We start from the raw sequence: 15008 nt of genomic DNA, 5'->3' as shown, positions 1-15008 counted from the left end.
TAGCAAATCTAAGAATTACCAAAAACACCAATATTATGATTACAATAATAAGCAATAGGATTTACTTCATTACTAAATATTATAGATTAAAAAATATTAAATCATAACATTCTAAAATAAATTCTAGCAATAAATTATTTTCCTCTTGGCCCTCCCAGTGAATATCATAATTATTATAAACCACTATAAATATACATATGTGTGTGTAATTATATATAATCTCACTATATAATACAGAATTTATTTTTGTTTTATTTTTAATTCTAAAAATACAGATTCAAATTACATTTTGCTAATTGCAATTTGTGCTACCTTATACTGTGGCACAGGAATATAAAGTATCAAGCCTCTCTCATATAGATTGTTAATATAATTTATAAGAAGGCACAAACAAGGGCAACACCAAATTCTGGTTCATGTTCAATCTTTATTGCAAAATAAAAATCATTAAAAACTTTTAGCTTTCTAAAAAACAAATCATTAATATACAAAAAGGCTGTGTACATGTACACATAAGGAGTTGCATTGCATTGAATGAAGACTAGACATCAAATGTAACTTGATCTTGTAAGTCGCATAATCCAAGGGAAGTCATTTCAGTCATTATAAAAGAATTTACATAAATTAGTCAAGTTTATGCATTTTATAAAGATCTTCCCATATATCATGTAAGTCTGAAAACGACTTGAAGTAATAAACCCGATCCCCCATCGCTGCTGAGAACACTACAGGGAATGTAAAGGAGTAAGGGGCAGTCTCATACACTGGAGTAATTGCCGTAGTAGACAGCAGTGCTGGCATCTGACAGCACTGAGGAGATCAGCCCATTTTCTGCAGCCTGCTCATGGCCATGGTAATGCATCCCTACTTCGGGCTTGGCCATATAATCAAGATACTGGTCAAATTCAGTCCTGTCCACCTCGCTCCACATTTCATTCTGCAGCACTGGCTCTGCTCTAGGGATCTGTGGAGACTCTGGTGGAGGGGAGGGTTGACCAACTTGCACAGAATGAGGTCTACCAGTGCTGGGCATGTACATCTGGCTGTAGTACAGCTGTGGTGGGGTCTGGCACCCCAGCATATTCTGCACAGGGCTCCCTTGCCGCATCTGCTCAGGCTGTGGAATATGCCCACCACCAAGCATAGTAGAGGCAGGATTCTGCTGGTGGGAGGCGTATGGACTGGTGTAGGGGTATGGCATCATAGGGCAATCTTCTTGGGCAGGAGAGAAGGCGGCATGCTCAGACTCATCCAGAGGTGAGGTTTCTGGTGTGGGCAAGCTGTAGTCCTGATAGTGGGCACCAATGACTTGAGAGTCTCTGTAGTGATGACCACTCTGGGGTAGCTGGCTTGGGTGATAGGACTGCTCTGTGTACCCAAGGCTGAAGTTGTCCAAACCCATCTGTCCATCAGCGCCCAGCATGGTGGGGTCAGCCTGCTCCGACATCTGCATGAAGCTGCTGTCTGCCCTCTTCATCCTCTTCACCTGCTTCCTCCTCCTGGGTCTGTACTTATAATTGGGATGATCCTGCATGTGTTGTACTCTCAACCTCTCCGCTTCCTTCATAAATGGTTGTTTCTCAACCAGTGCAAGAGATTTCCAGGACTTCCCTGTAAATGACAAAAGCAACAACATTATGATCTGATTATTGTCACAGAACATTAGATCTTGCTGCCTAAATCCCTTCACTAGAGCCTTCATTGATGGGATGACCAGTATAACCATAACAAGGCCAGAAATAACCCAACCCCAAAAATCACTACACAAAAGCTTTGTGCGAAGAGGCTTAGGTGGGCGCCATGGAAAATAATGCATATAGGAGGAGTGCACAGGAAAGGGAGTAAGATGTATATAAAGGGAAAAGACAAAGAAGAAATACCTACAAAAATGTTATTATACAAAGAACTGAACTACAAGGAAAAAAAAAAATACTTTAACATGTAAAACGGCAAAAAAAAAAAAAAGACAAAATGTCCATTGTATCATATGATAGAGCTAAAAACTGGAAATAAACCCTCCATGTAATGTCCAAAACCCTGAACTATTAAGCAAGTGAATCCTTGTATGAAGTCAAATGGGATACTGGGAATCAAAGCACAGTGTGACTAGAAAAAAGTGTAAACTGAATGCTGGATACAAATCTCAAATAATATATATTTATTTTATAGTTGTGTATGTTTAGGGCTGCAACAGTAAGAATAATGACAGCCGTAAATATAAACAATTAATAAACCCCTGCTATAACATTATAGACACGATATAAAGTGTATTAATTAATGACATTTCTCGCACAATCTGATGACAGATTTCCGGAAAGAATAAATAAGAAATATGAAACTTTTGATATAAAATAGCCGGCACATATCACAGATCATATACAGACGTCTCTGTGCCCGGTGTGTGCCCATGTAATGCCCCTGCAGCCCCCGGTGTGTGTCCCCTGCAGTCCCCCGGTGTGTGTGTCCCCTGCAGTCCCCGGTGTGTGTCCCTGCAGCCCCCGGTGTGTGTCCCCTGCAGCCCCCGGTGCCCTTACCTAGCATCTTGCTGAGCTCGGCGTTGTGCAGGTCCGGGTTCTGCTGCGCCAGCCTCTTGCGCTCATCCTTCGCCCACACCATGAATGCGTTCATGGGACGGCGGATCCGGGCTTCGCCTTTACTCCTGGAGCTGGAGGCTTCTTTCTCCTTGCTGTCCCCCATGGAAGCAGACAGGGTGCCAGGTGCCCACTGGCCCAGGGCTGGCATCATGACTGGCACCGAGCACTTTCCCTGGTCGTCACTGTCGTATCCACCATCAGGGCTGCTCATGTCTGGAGAGAAGGCGCTCAGCGTCCGCGGTGCCGTCCGGAGATCGTGTCTGCTGCTCCTGGTGACAGCACCGCGCGTCTATAACCACAGCGCCGGCCAATCACCGCCCAGAGGCGGGGCTACACGGCAGAAAGGTGTGATGGGCGGGGCCAGCCTTTCCCCAGTGCATGGCTGGGAGATGATCAGAGACCTGGGTGACATCCAGTCGCCTCTAATCCCTTTAACAAACAGGAGCCGAAAGCCCAGCAGAGATATGAGAGAACAGGTAATTCCTGGCGATGTCTGCCGGGCTAATGATCGACTTCTCTCTGCTGAATGAATGGAGCGGAGGGGTCTGATAATAAAATTGCCTTATCTGTCACACTGATGCTGTCCCCAGTGTCTGCACTGACTGTGATTAGTCCTTCACTATCAATAAACCTGAGAGCAGCCAGAAGGGAATGCAGGTTATATAGTGCTCCAGTATTCTGTATATTGGAGGGATGTGGAATAGACAGATGGAATCTACAGATATAGAGATCTAGATAGATGGACTATAGGTAGATATAATGCAAATGCTTAAAAAAGTGCACAAGTGTCTGTTAGATAAATGACATATAGATATGAGAGATAAATAGATGTAATCTAGATAATGGATAAGAAATAAACCGCTTGTAGATCGGGGATAGATATACAGATAGATACATAGAGTATGGATAGATGTAATATACAGATAGATATAGAATAGATACATTGCTATATACAGGGATGTGTGTAATAGATGTGACTATAATGAGCTTGTGACACACAGTGGATGGATAATGTAACAGATCTCACATCCAGGGTGTACTTACTTACTAGCAAAGCTAAGGGGAGGTAATGTCAGATCAATCAGAGAGGAAAGAGAAGGAAGGGCAGATGTGGAGTTGTCCCTGGAGTGTCTGCACTTCTGCCATGTGGATGAGGCTCCCGGCAGGATACAGACAGTGTACAGACAGTATACAGAGGGGCTGCTGCTGTTATGGGGGGGAGGGGGAGATCCCTGCAGTGATGGAGGCTTGGAGCACCCGGGAGAGGCCGCCTGTGCGCCGGGCAGTTTCGCCTGACACTTGCGGATGGTGCAGCGCCTCCCACAGGTGATGTGGAGCCCGCAGAGAACCATCAGGGCGGTGAGGGGCAATGATTATCCTAGAGGCTGTTAGGTTGGGGTGGAGAACAAGAAACAATCCCTCCCTTATTATCGTTGTCACCTCCGCTCGCACTGGCCGAGTTTCGGGGCAGAGCAGACAGCGCGGGTTTCGCTCATTAGCGCCTTCCCGGAGGAGGCAGCGCCGGGTGCGGGCGATCAGCGGCGGACAGGCCGGTATATGACGGATGGAACACAGAAAGTAACATGTAGGATCAGATGGGGAGAGATCTCTGCAGACACTGTTCTCCCCGAATCACGCGGCTGTGAGAGGCGCCGGCTCCTTATAATGGCCACATCCTATTCCAGAACCTCCGCACTAAGAACAATGAAGGCAGATCTGTTACTTATTGATATTGCGCAGTATTATATTCAGCAGCTAATCTGCAATTCTGTTGTTTAGAAAAGTAAAATCATTCAATGATCTGAAGCTGTGGAGGAATAAGGCGCAGCTCCAGATAATCAGCATCCAGCTCTAATATCCATTTCATGTCTAATATCTATCAAAACACAGGAATAAAGAGCGAATACCCGGCAATAAGTAAATGAGCAGTGACAGTGCAGGTACATAACACTAAAGAGTAAGAAGCAGCGATCAATCTATGTGAGATCTCATCGGTCTAGTCTGTCTAGCTCTACTCTATCCAATGTCTGTCTATTTGTAATAATCTCTGTATATTTATCTATGCAATACATAGCTATATATATATTTAACTAATATCAATTTATCTATCTAAAAAAAAGAGAGAAAAAAAAGCAAAAAGCAGCACTAGCCAGCGGTGAATGAAATCCGGGGCCATTGTGATCCTAGACAGCCTCCTCTAGAGGACATGGCATTCTACTAGGTAAAATCACACCTGGGAGCACCTAGGGTGCCAGCAGTGCTGGCCATGGTTTTTTCAATGACTTGAATGGTAATTTTGACCTGTGACTATTATAGATGCATGTAAAAAATAATCAGACTGGTGAAACCGCTTCAGGTTAGATATCAGCAGGCAGATAAGTTTAGATTAGTTTACATAAGATTGATTAGTAAATAGTTAATTGACTTACATGGTTAGTTTAGGGACACCTGGTGTTGTCTGACTTCATTCTAGCATTGTTTGGCTCTGTTTATTTGTAAGTTGTTATCAGAATGTAAAAAAAAGTTGGAAATAAAAAAGACAAAAACGGTATTTGAAACAGAAATACAGAATTGACAAGCTCTTGGGTATATATTTATCAAAACTAAATGCTTCAGAATTCTGGTGCAATTTGTGTCCTGACTTTCACCATATTTAGTAACTTATTATATTTATGTGTCTTGTCTGTGGGGACTGGTTTACTGGAAGGGGAGAGTGGTTTAAACCCTTAAGGACCTGACAATTTTCCTTTTTTGTTTTTCCCTCCACTTATTCCAAGAGCCATAACTTTTTTATTTTTCAGTCAATATAGCAGCGTGAGGGCTTGTTTTTGTGGGACGAGTTGTGTGTTTTCAAATGACAACATTAATGTTAACATATTATGTACCAGAAATTAGTAAAAACAAATTCAAAGTTTGGCAAAATAGCAAAAAAAAGTAAATGCAATTTCGCAATTTTTTTTTACATTTATTGCGTTGATTTTACAGAAAACTCACCTGGCAATGTGATTCTCCAGGTCAGTGCAATTATGAAGATATCAAAGATGCATATTTTTTGCTTTATTTAAATGGTCAAAAAAAATCTGAAATTTGTAAAAACTAAAAAAATAAAATAAAATAAAAAATTCAGTTGTGTCGCCACATTGCGAGACCGTAACATTTTATATTTTTGGGACATGGAGCTGTATGAGGGCTTGTTTTTTGCACCCCAAGCTGATGTTTTAATTAATATAGTTTTGGGGGAGATACAATTTTTTGATCAACTGTTATTAGGTTTTTTTTCTGTTGTTGCAGCAGCTGAAAATTTCGATTCTGGAATTTTCATTTATTTTTCTCATCACAACGTTTAGCAATCAGATTAATTTATTTTATATTTTGATAGATTTGACTCTTCTGAAAGCAGTAATTCCATATGTGTATTTTTTTATTGATTTGAACTTTTATATGTTTTTATTTTTTTCTTATTTTTTAAAAAAATTTTTACTTTTCACAATATTTGTTAATTCGCTAAGGGAACTTGAACCTGCAATCATCTGATCGCTTGTGCTATATACCGTAATGCTACAGCCTTAGGTAGCTGTCAGCTGAACAGTCATTTATTGCACATTTATCTCTCCCTGCTTTCCCATACCTAGAGATGCACAGCTCAGCCCAGAGTTCTTGTGTTTTCTATTAGAGCGCCATTGCCAAATTATCCCAAGGGGGGACAAAGGTATCAGGCACTGAAATTCAGGAGGCCACATTCTTCTCCCCCCCCCCCCCCCCCCATATCACCTGTTGGGACAGAGTCATGAATTCCCCATACACATTAAATTGTTGACTGATCCTGCCAATATCAAAGTGGATTGGCTGTGCTTAGTCAATTGTGTATAGGGGGTCGTAAGTTTGCACTGTCTAAGAAATAGACAGAATGGATTAAAATGTCCCAGATATTCAGATTGGATCAAAAGTAAAAACATTCAACCACTGATAAAAAATTAACATAATGGTCTGCAAGATCAGGCACTTTCATTGGAGAAGGACACCATTATCAGAAGACTTGAAGGAACAAGGCAAATAGTAAGACCTATCTAGGCTTGCACAACTTCTTCATACAGAGAGTTCATCTATCAAGTCACCATGGCTTGAGATTGAGCTTAAAGCCATATATTAGGGCCTTTTTTAGACAAAGATACATTTATTAGTGATTTCAGAAAGACAATCAGATTTGCAGACCTCACTTTAAAAGTATCACAAAACACCTCACTAGATATAAGGACGCAGAAGAGGTCATAGATAGGGATGGGCGAATCCTGAAATACTCGGAATCGCTAGACTCTAACGAGTCCGACTCGGAAACTCGCTACTCGTTGCGAGTCTAGCGAGTCCAATGTTAATGAATGGGGATGCGAGTATTGCAGCGATTCCTGTGCTGCCATTTTTTTTGTTCCGCTTACTTCCCGCATGTGGCTGTGCACACCATGCGGAAAGTAAGCAGAACAATTGCGGATGGTACCCACGGTCCGGAGGAGAGGAGACTGTCCTCCGGGCTTTGGGTACCATATCCCTGTAAAAAATAGAATTTAAAAATAAAAAATATTGTTATTCTCACCCTCCGACGTCCCGCGCAGCCTTCCCGCCTCTCCACGCATCCGTTCCCAGTAATCCTTTGCGAAAATGCCCGCGATGGCGTCCGTTCTCGCGGGATCGCAAAGTCTCGCGGTCATTCGCGTGACGTCATCGCGAATGACCGCGAGACATCGCGATCCCGCGAGAACGGACGTCATCGCGGGCATTTTCGCAAAGGATTACTGGGAACGGATGCGTGGAGAGGCGGGAAGGCTGCGCGGGACGTCGGAGGGTGAGAATAACAATATTTTTTATTTTTTTTTACATTTTATCTTTTACTACTGATGCTGCATAGGCGGCCTCAGTAGTAAAAAGTTGGTCACACTTGTCAAACACTATGTTTGACGAGTGTGACCAACCTGTCAATCAGTTCTCCAAGCGATGCTACAGATCGCTTGGAAAACGCTAGCATTTGCATTGGACTTGTTACTGTGCGAGTAATCGCTTGGAAACTCGCAGAGTACCGACTCCTGCGAGTCCCCTACTACTCGCAGAGTAACGAGTCCTAACGAGTAGATTCGCCCATCCCTAGTCATAGAGTATTTTTAAATACCTATATAAAGTTTATTAATTCAATCATATAAAATCATGTATCTATTCAGAGTAGCACTACCAAAGGAGGAAAAATAGGGATCATGAACTGGAGGATAGCTAGGGTATAGTAGTAAATTCAAATAGTCATTATACACAAACAAAGCTAATGCTAAAAATGTATCATAGTATAAAGCATAAATGTATGCAGCACAATATAAGACGATCATAAAGTGGAAAAAATATATATAAAAGATCACATTTGCATTAGCCTTCCTTAGCCCTATAAAGGTATCATACTCTAAATGAGACGAGATGCTGTTTAAAAAGTGCTGTAGTGCATAGTGTGCAAGATCAGCAGTAAGCAGGAAAGTGCCTGTGACCAACTGTTACTCTCATGGCGATGAAGGTTTAGATCCCAGCCTGCCGCCTCTACGCGCGTTTCGCCATGTCTTTGTCAGGAGGCGTGATTGAATTAAAAAAATTTTATATAGTTATTTAAAAATACTCTATGACCTCTTCTGTGTTCTTATATCCAGTGAGGTGCTTTGTGATATTTGAACTTTTTGAATTTTTTCTATTTCTAATGGGTTGATGCCTATTTTGGGAAACCTTTGTGCTCACTTTAAAAGTGTTTATAAAAGGTGGACTCGACTTAGCAAGTCGAGAAATGCGCCAGTTCATAGGTGCAAATGTATAGTCTAAGATAAGCCAGCTAGAATGGTCAAATGTCTAACTTCTATACAACCGGGCATATTTGTCAGTACAACCTAATTCTTAGATAGTGACTAGACAATCTTATCCCTTTTAGGCTTCTTTCACACTTCTGTCTTTTGACGTCAGTTTCAATCCATCACAGTGTGAAAAAACGGATCCATTGCAGATTGCCAAAAAACTGATGAGAGAGAAAAAAGAAAAAAAAAAGGTGGATTTCTACTGACGTCAAAGGACTGAAGTATGAAAGAGGCCTAAGGAACAAGCTTTTTTCCCCCCATTTTTTTCATCATTGCATTAATATTTTTCCATCGACACAGCTGCGTAAAGTCTTAGTTTTTCAAAACAAGTCTTAAAATGAAGCAGTCGAATGGAATGTCAAAATGGAAGTTTGAAAAGAGCATAAGACGCAGGCAACTACAGGTATGTATGTAGTAACAGTCCACAAAGTATGTGAGGTAGTGAGAGGCAAAATGTCAGCAATTAATCTTTGCCACAGAAATCTCCCTGGCTGATACTTGTAAGGCTACACACTAGGGCTCATTCACAAGTGTTTGGTCAGTAAAAAAATGGACAGCACTTGGACCAATGTTATTTAATGGGGCAGTGCAGTTCATTGGTCGAATGTGCATGCGAAAAAAAAAATCATAGCTTGAGACTCACCCTTTCAAGTCTGTGGGTGCATAAAAAAATTGGATGCCCCATACGGATCCACCATACACCATCTAATTTTTACGGATACATTGCAATTCTGTAACATAGGAAACTGTAAGTGGTTTTGAAATTAATAACTGTTTCTGTAAAAAAAACAGGTTGTATATGGACTGCACACAGATGACAAGTGAGAAATAAATTGTACCACTTTTCTGAATGAATATGCTCATCTGACCCTGCCCATAGTGAAACATTGGCCGAACCCACCAATTTCAACATTCTAATGGGTAAGGAGGGTCTCCTGAATCTCCCCCCCCCCGACAGATGATAACAGTGAAGAGAAACATCTGGCGTGTCCAACTTCTGTTGACTGATCCTTTTTGTTCTCCTGCAAAAACCCTAGTCCATGCCCTCATCATCTCCCGCCCTGACTACTGCAACCTCCTGCTCTGTGGCCTCCCCTCTAACACTCTCGCACCCCTCCGATCTATTATAAACTCTGTTGTCTGACTAATCCACCTGTCCCCCCGCAATGCCCCAGCCTCTCCCCTCTGTCAATCCCTGCACTGGCTCCCCATTACCCAAAGACTCCAGTTGAAAACCCTAACCATGACATACAAAGCCATCCACAACCTGAGTCCTCCATACATCTGTGACCTCGTCTCCCGGTACATACCTGCACGCAACCTCCGATCCTCACAAGATCTCCTTCTCTACTCCCCTCTTATCTCCTCTTCCCACAATCGCATACAAGATTTCTTTCTTGTATCCCCCCAACTCTGGAACTCTCTACCACAACATATCAGACTCTCGCCTACCATGGAAACCTTCAAAAAGAACCTGAAGACCTACCTCTTCCGACAAGCCTACAACCTGCAGTAACCACCGATCCACCAAACCGCTGCACGACCAGCTCTACCCTCACCTACTGTATCCTCACCAATCCCTTGTAGATTGTGAGCTCTCGCGGACAGGGTCCTCTCTCATCCTGTACCAGTCGTGACTTGTATTGTTTAAGATTATTGTACTTGTATTTATTATGTATACCCCACCTAACATGTAAAGCGCCATGGAATAAATGGCGCAATAATAATAATTTTACCTTGTAATATACTGCATGTAATGCCGTAACTGTATTCTAGAAATAATGTGATACCAATAGCACACAGTTTATCCCATCGCACTTTTCATAGGGACATTTTTTTTCCTAAAATGAGTTAAAGTTTATGTTGGAAAGATTAATTATTGGGTACGTGCACCTAATTTAAACAATCTTTTAAAAACATTTGGAGGAGGAACTGGTGAATTTTTTTTTCCATCATTCCTTTTTATTTCCTATGGTATAAATATGTATTTTATTAACTTTATGACTTTTTATTATTACAAAAATGCCCTATGAATATTTTTTAATGTTTACTGTTTTTAAAGGAAGTTTTTAACCCCCAAAAATGCAAATTAAACTACTTATGCAGTGTTACAGGGTCACTGGCACTGTATGTGAGGGGAGATATGTGTCACGAAGATTGCTTTCTTCTGTGATCTAAAAACCCTTACATTTCTCTCCAGCATGCTATGTGCTGAAGGGGTTAATCAGCTATGATAAGGGACTGGGTTTTTTAGGTGAGTAAATAAGAGATGGGCGGGACGCCTGCTCACCATATCTATACCTCAAGGGTGTGGCTGGGGAGTTTAATGTGCAGCCACTGTTTTTTTTTCTTTGTTATGTGTTTGTAGAGGAAAGTCTCCAGAGGTGGCTCCAGGAGGAGCTGAGGACTATAGGCTTTACCTGTGGGAGAAAAGGTCTATTGAACCTGTGGGAGAAAAGGTCTCTATTGAACTCTGTTTTGTTTTGCCATTAGGCCAGAAAGGCCAGGTTAACTTTGTTCAATCCTGCTACAGTTTATGCTGTGCTTTAATAAACCAGCAGGTGATTTACAACAAGAGGCCTTCCTGTGTCTACCTCTGAGTGAGTCTACTCCTCACAATAGTTATATAAGGGACACAGTCAGCCCCAACAAAAATCTTACCTGAAACAAAGATTTCAGTGTTGTAGTGGTTGAGGAAAAGCATTTTATTTCCTCAGCGGTTGGATCAATGCGCCATTGTCATGGTTGCGGGCTCAGTGAATAATTATACCACCTTTGCATTCTGAGCACTTCCCTTTAGTCTGATTGACAAGTCAGCATTATTGCTGTACTGGCACACACACCTCAAGAATGGCCTAATATACATACCTACGGCAGACCTGGGCACTTTTGTTAGGATCATGGTTTCCATAGCAACCCACCACGACCGTGCATCATTTTGCACTGATGACTCGACAGCCCTTTCTGTAAAGCTTATTTAATGCTAAAATGATTATTGGCTGCTCCATTTTTGCCACTGATTGCAGATGGTCACAGATTTTGTGTTTATCACAGTTACGTCATAGTACCTTAAGGGGCTCATTTATTCCCATGGATGCCTACGCATGTTAATTAGTGGAATCTTTTAGGCTTAATTAAGATGTTTATGTAGAGTTATTTCTTAAAACAGAATTTTGTTATAAAGTGACTGCTGTCTCATGTCCAAATGATGAGATGAAAAATGTCTTCATAGTTTCAATGAAAAGTTAATCAAATTAATACTTCAGGAGGTTTGATTGTTTACTTATTCTATCTATTTATCTATCTAGCTCAAATATATCTATCTAATATCTATCTCATATCAATCTATCAATCTATCTCACATCTTTCTCTATCTCATATCTATCATCTATCTATCTGTCTCTCTCATATCTAAATATCTATTATCTTTCTCATATCTATCTCTATCTATCATCTATCTATCTATCTATCCCATATCTATCTATATAATATCTATCTATCTACCTCATATCTATATATCTATTTATCTATTATCTATCTCATATTTCTCTATCCATTTATCTATCTTAAAAAAGTAAAAGTAGTAACAACGGTAATGTATCAGGTGCCATGACCCCAAGGCAAATATCAAAACTACAATATAGTAGAAAATAATGGAGGCAGCACACCAGCTTGTTGAGGCGAAAAAAGTGCTATTTAATAGCCCAAAATGGCGCTGTTTCGGCTCCAAGTGTGAGCCTTTCTCAAGTCAATGCTGTTAGCATTTTGTTGGAAGTGAGCACAGAAAAGAATGTTACATTTTTGATCATTGACCACATACCACCACTCACAAAAGGATGTGATAGGATAAAAATATTGAAAACTAAGGTGCCACAATGGATCTTTAGACTAAAAACTTTGAGACCTAATGGCCTAAACGTAGAATATAAATTGAATAGTATACTTTAGGAGCCGTTTGCCTTTTGTTGGTTTAGAGCTATTCCCCATCTTTTATACAACATTGTTTATACAAGACACAACAAATTTTCTCACTAAAGTACAAAAAAATACATTTAAATGAGAAAGTAATAATGGCTTCCTTTGACGTAGTCTCCTTAAGGCTATGTGCCCACATAGCGTTTTAAAAAGCTCACTAAAAACTGGACTCCTTCCCAGAAATCGCGTTTTTTCTGCGCGATTACACTGCGATTTTGCCGCGATTATGATTGCGATCTTGCCGCAATTTTCGCGTGCGATATTCAAGCACTTTCCAAGCGATTTGAAGCATCGCTTGGAAAGTGATTGACAGTGATTGACTAGAGAAGAGAGAGAGAGGATTCAAAAAGATTTAAATAAACTGGAGAAGTGGGCAGCAACTAACAGAATGGTTTTTAACAGGGAGAAATGCAAAGTACTACATCTGGGCAATAAAAATGGAAAAAGCATATATAGAATGGGAGGAATAGGGCTAAGTGACAGCACATGTGAAAAAGACTTGGGTATACTAATAGATCACAGACTGAATATGAGTCAACAGTGTGATGCAGCAGCAAAAAAGGCAAATGCAATTCTAGGATGTATTAACAGAAGCATACAGTCTAGATCACGTGAAGTCATTATTTCCCTCTACTCCTCTTTGGTCAGACCTCATCTGGAATATTGTGTCCAGTTTTGGGCACCACATTTTAAAAAAGACATCAACAAACTGGAGCAAGTTCAGAAAAGAGCGACCAGAATGGTGACCGGTCTGCAAACCCTGTCTTATGAGGAAAGGTTGCAGGATTTGGGAATGTTTAGTTTGCAAAAGAGAAGACTGAGAGGAGACTTAATAGCTGTCTACAAATATCTAAAGGGCTGTCACATTGTAGAAGGATCAACTTTATTCTCATTTGCACAAGGAAAGACTAGAAGCAATGGGATGAAACTGAATGGGAGGAGACACAGATTAGATATTAGAAAAAACTTTTTGACAGTTAGAGTGATCAATGAGTGGAACAGGCTGCCACGAGAAGTGGTGAGTTCTCCTTCAATGGAAGTCTTCAAACAGAGGCTGGACAGACATCTGACTGGGATGATTTAGCGAATCCTGCTTTGAGCAGGGGGTTGGACCAGATGGCCCAGGAGGTCCCTTCCAACTCTACGATTCTATGATTCTATGATTCTATGATAGGTTGGTCACACTCGTCAAACATAGTGTTTGACAAGTGTGACCAGGTTTTTACTATTGAGGCTGCCTATGCGGCATCAATAGTAAAAGATAGAATGTTAAAATGCTAAAAAAAATAAAAAAAAATCGGGGTATATTTACCTTCCGGCGTCCCGCGCTGCCATCTCGGGCCTCAGCGATCCCAGTAATGCCTTGCGAGACCTGTGATGACGTAGTCTAGCGTTGTTATAGCGATCTTGCGAGACCGCTAGTCACACGAGACTACGTCATTACAGGGCCTTGCCGCAAGGCATTACTGGGAACGCTTAGGCCGGGAATGCAGCGCGGGACGCCGGAAGGTAAATATACCTCGATTTTTTATTTTTTATTCTTTTTTTTACAGGGGTATGGTACCCAGGGCCTGGAGGACAGTCTCCTCTCCTCCACACCGTGGGTACCAACCGCACATGAGACGCTTAACTTCCCACATGGTGGGCATAGCTACATGCGGGAAGTAAGCGATTCTCATGCATTCCTATGGGTGCGGAATCGCGGCAATTGTTTGCGATTCCGCACAAAAGAATGAGCATGCTGCAATTTTTTCCGCAATGCGATTCCGCCACAGAAAAAAGCGCAGCATTAGCACAGCATGTGCGGAATGCCATAGGAATGCATGGGGGGCGTTCTGTACACGATTTTTAAAACGTTTTCGCAGCGTTTTCGCGGCGAAAATCGCGGCAAAAACGCTTAAAAATCGCTACGTGGGTACACAGCCTAATAGATCATGAGAGAAAGGTCAGAGCTGTAGAGAGAAAACTGTCATCTCAAACTATGTCAGCAGAAGGAAAAAAATTATAGATATACTGGAAATTATATTGAGAAAATTATTTTTTATTCATTGTTGTTTTTTATTTACAACGATGTGGTACTGCCATGGGTGCCAATATGGCACCAGCGTATGTAAACATAGTTATGAGTGCCCGGGAGGAGGAGCTCATCTATGTGTCTCACCACCACCAACTTGTACTGGGGTGGTGGAGATACATAGACTAGGTCTTCCTCCTGTGGACAGGTTCTCAAGAAGAATTATGTGCCTTTCATAAATATTTAAATACGACAGATCAAACCATAAAATTCACACTTGTATCCTCTACGTCAAACAGAGTTTTTGGATGTCTTGGATATACAAGAAAGTAATATTAATGCAACTTTTCATGTGAAACAAACGGACAGGAACGACCTATTAATGTATAATAGTCAACATCCACAAAGAATGAATAAATCAACAAAACTGAGCCAGGTTCTTAAGGACCTGTCACACTAAGCGATATCGCTAGCAATATCGCTATAACTTGTGACGTTATAGCGATATTGCTAGCGATATCGCTGTGTGTGATACTTACCTACGACCTGCTCCCC

The 15008-nt window shown here is 41.3% G+C and overlaps 1 protein-coding gene across 1 annotated transcript; it reads right to left on the bottom strand.

Annotated features, from left to right (window-relative positions):
* Positions 1-407: 407 nt before the first annotated feature.
* On the bottom strand, positions 408-3047 carry LOC141097047 (transcription factor Sox-17-alpha-like). The gene is made up of 2 exons (XM_073584006.1): positions 2535-3047; positions 408-1611 (listed from the first exon to the last, which is right to left on the bottom strand). Exons 1-2 carry the CDS (start codon positions 2803-2805, stop codon positions 758-760), a joined length of 1125 nt encoding a protein of 374 aa, XP_073440107.1. The 5' UTR covers positions 2806-3047; the 3' UTR covers positions 408-757.
* Positions 3048-15008: the final 11961 nt, after the last annotated feature.

This window comes from Dendrobates tinctorius, unplaced genomic scaffold, assembly GCF_039654945.1.
Source record: "Dendrobates tinctorius isolate UK_male_01 unplaced genomic scaffold, ASM3965494v1 ptg000082l, whole genome shotgun sequence".
Lineage (NCBI taxonomy): Eukaryota > Metazoa > Chordata > Amphibia > Anura > Dendrobatidae > Dendrobates > Dendrobates tinctorius.
Note: the sequence above shows the minus strand (reverse complement) of the source record. Positions and strands in the feature narration are given on the sequence as shown.

What these genes read in the sequence shown, in the direction of transcription:
- LOC141097047 (XM_073584006.1), bottom strand. Translation starts at nt 2,805, where the DNA reads ATGAGCAGCCCTGATGGTGGATACGACAGTGACGACCAGGGAAAGTGC. An exon ending in CGAGCTCAGCAAGATGCTAG is followed by an intron (nt 1,612 to 2,534) that starts GTAAGGGCACCG and finishes TGTCATTTACAG; the next exon opens with GGAAGTCCTGGAAATCTCTT.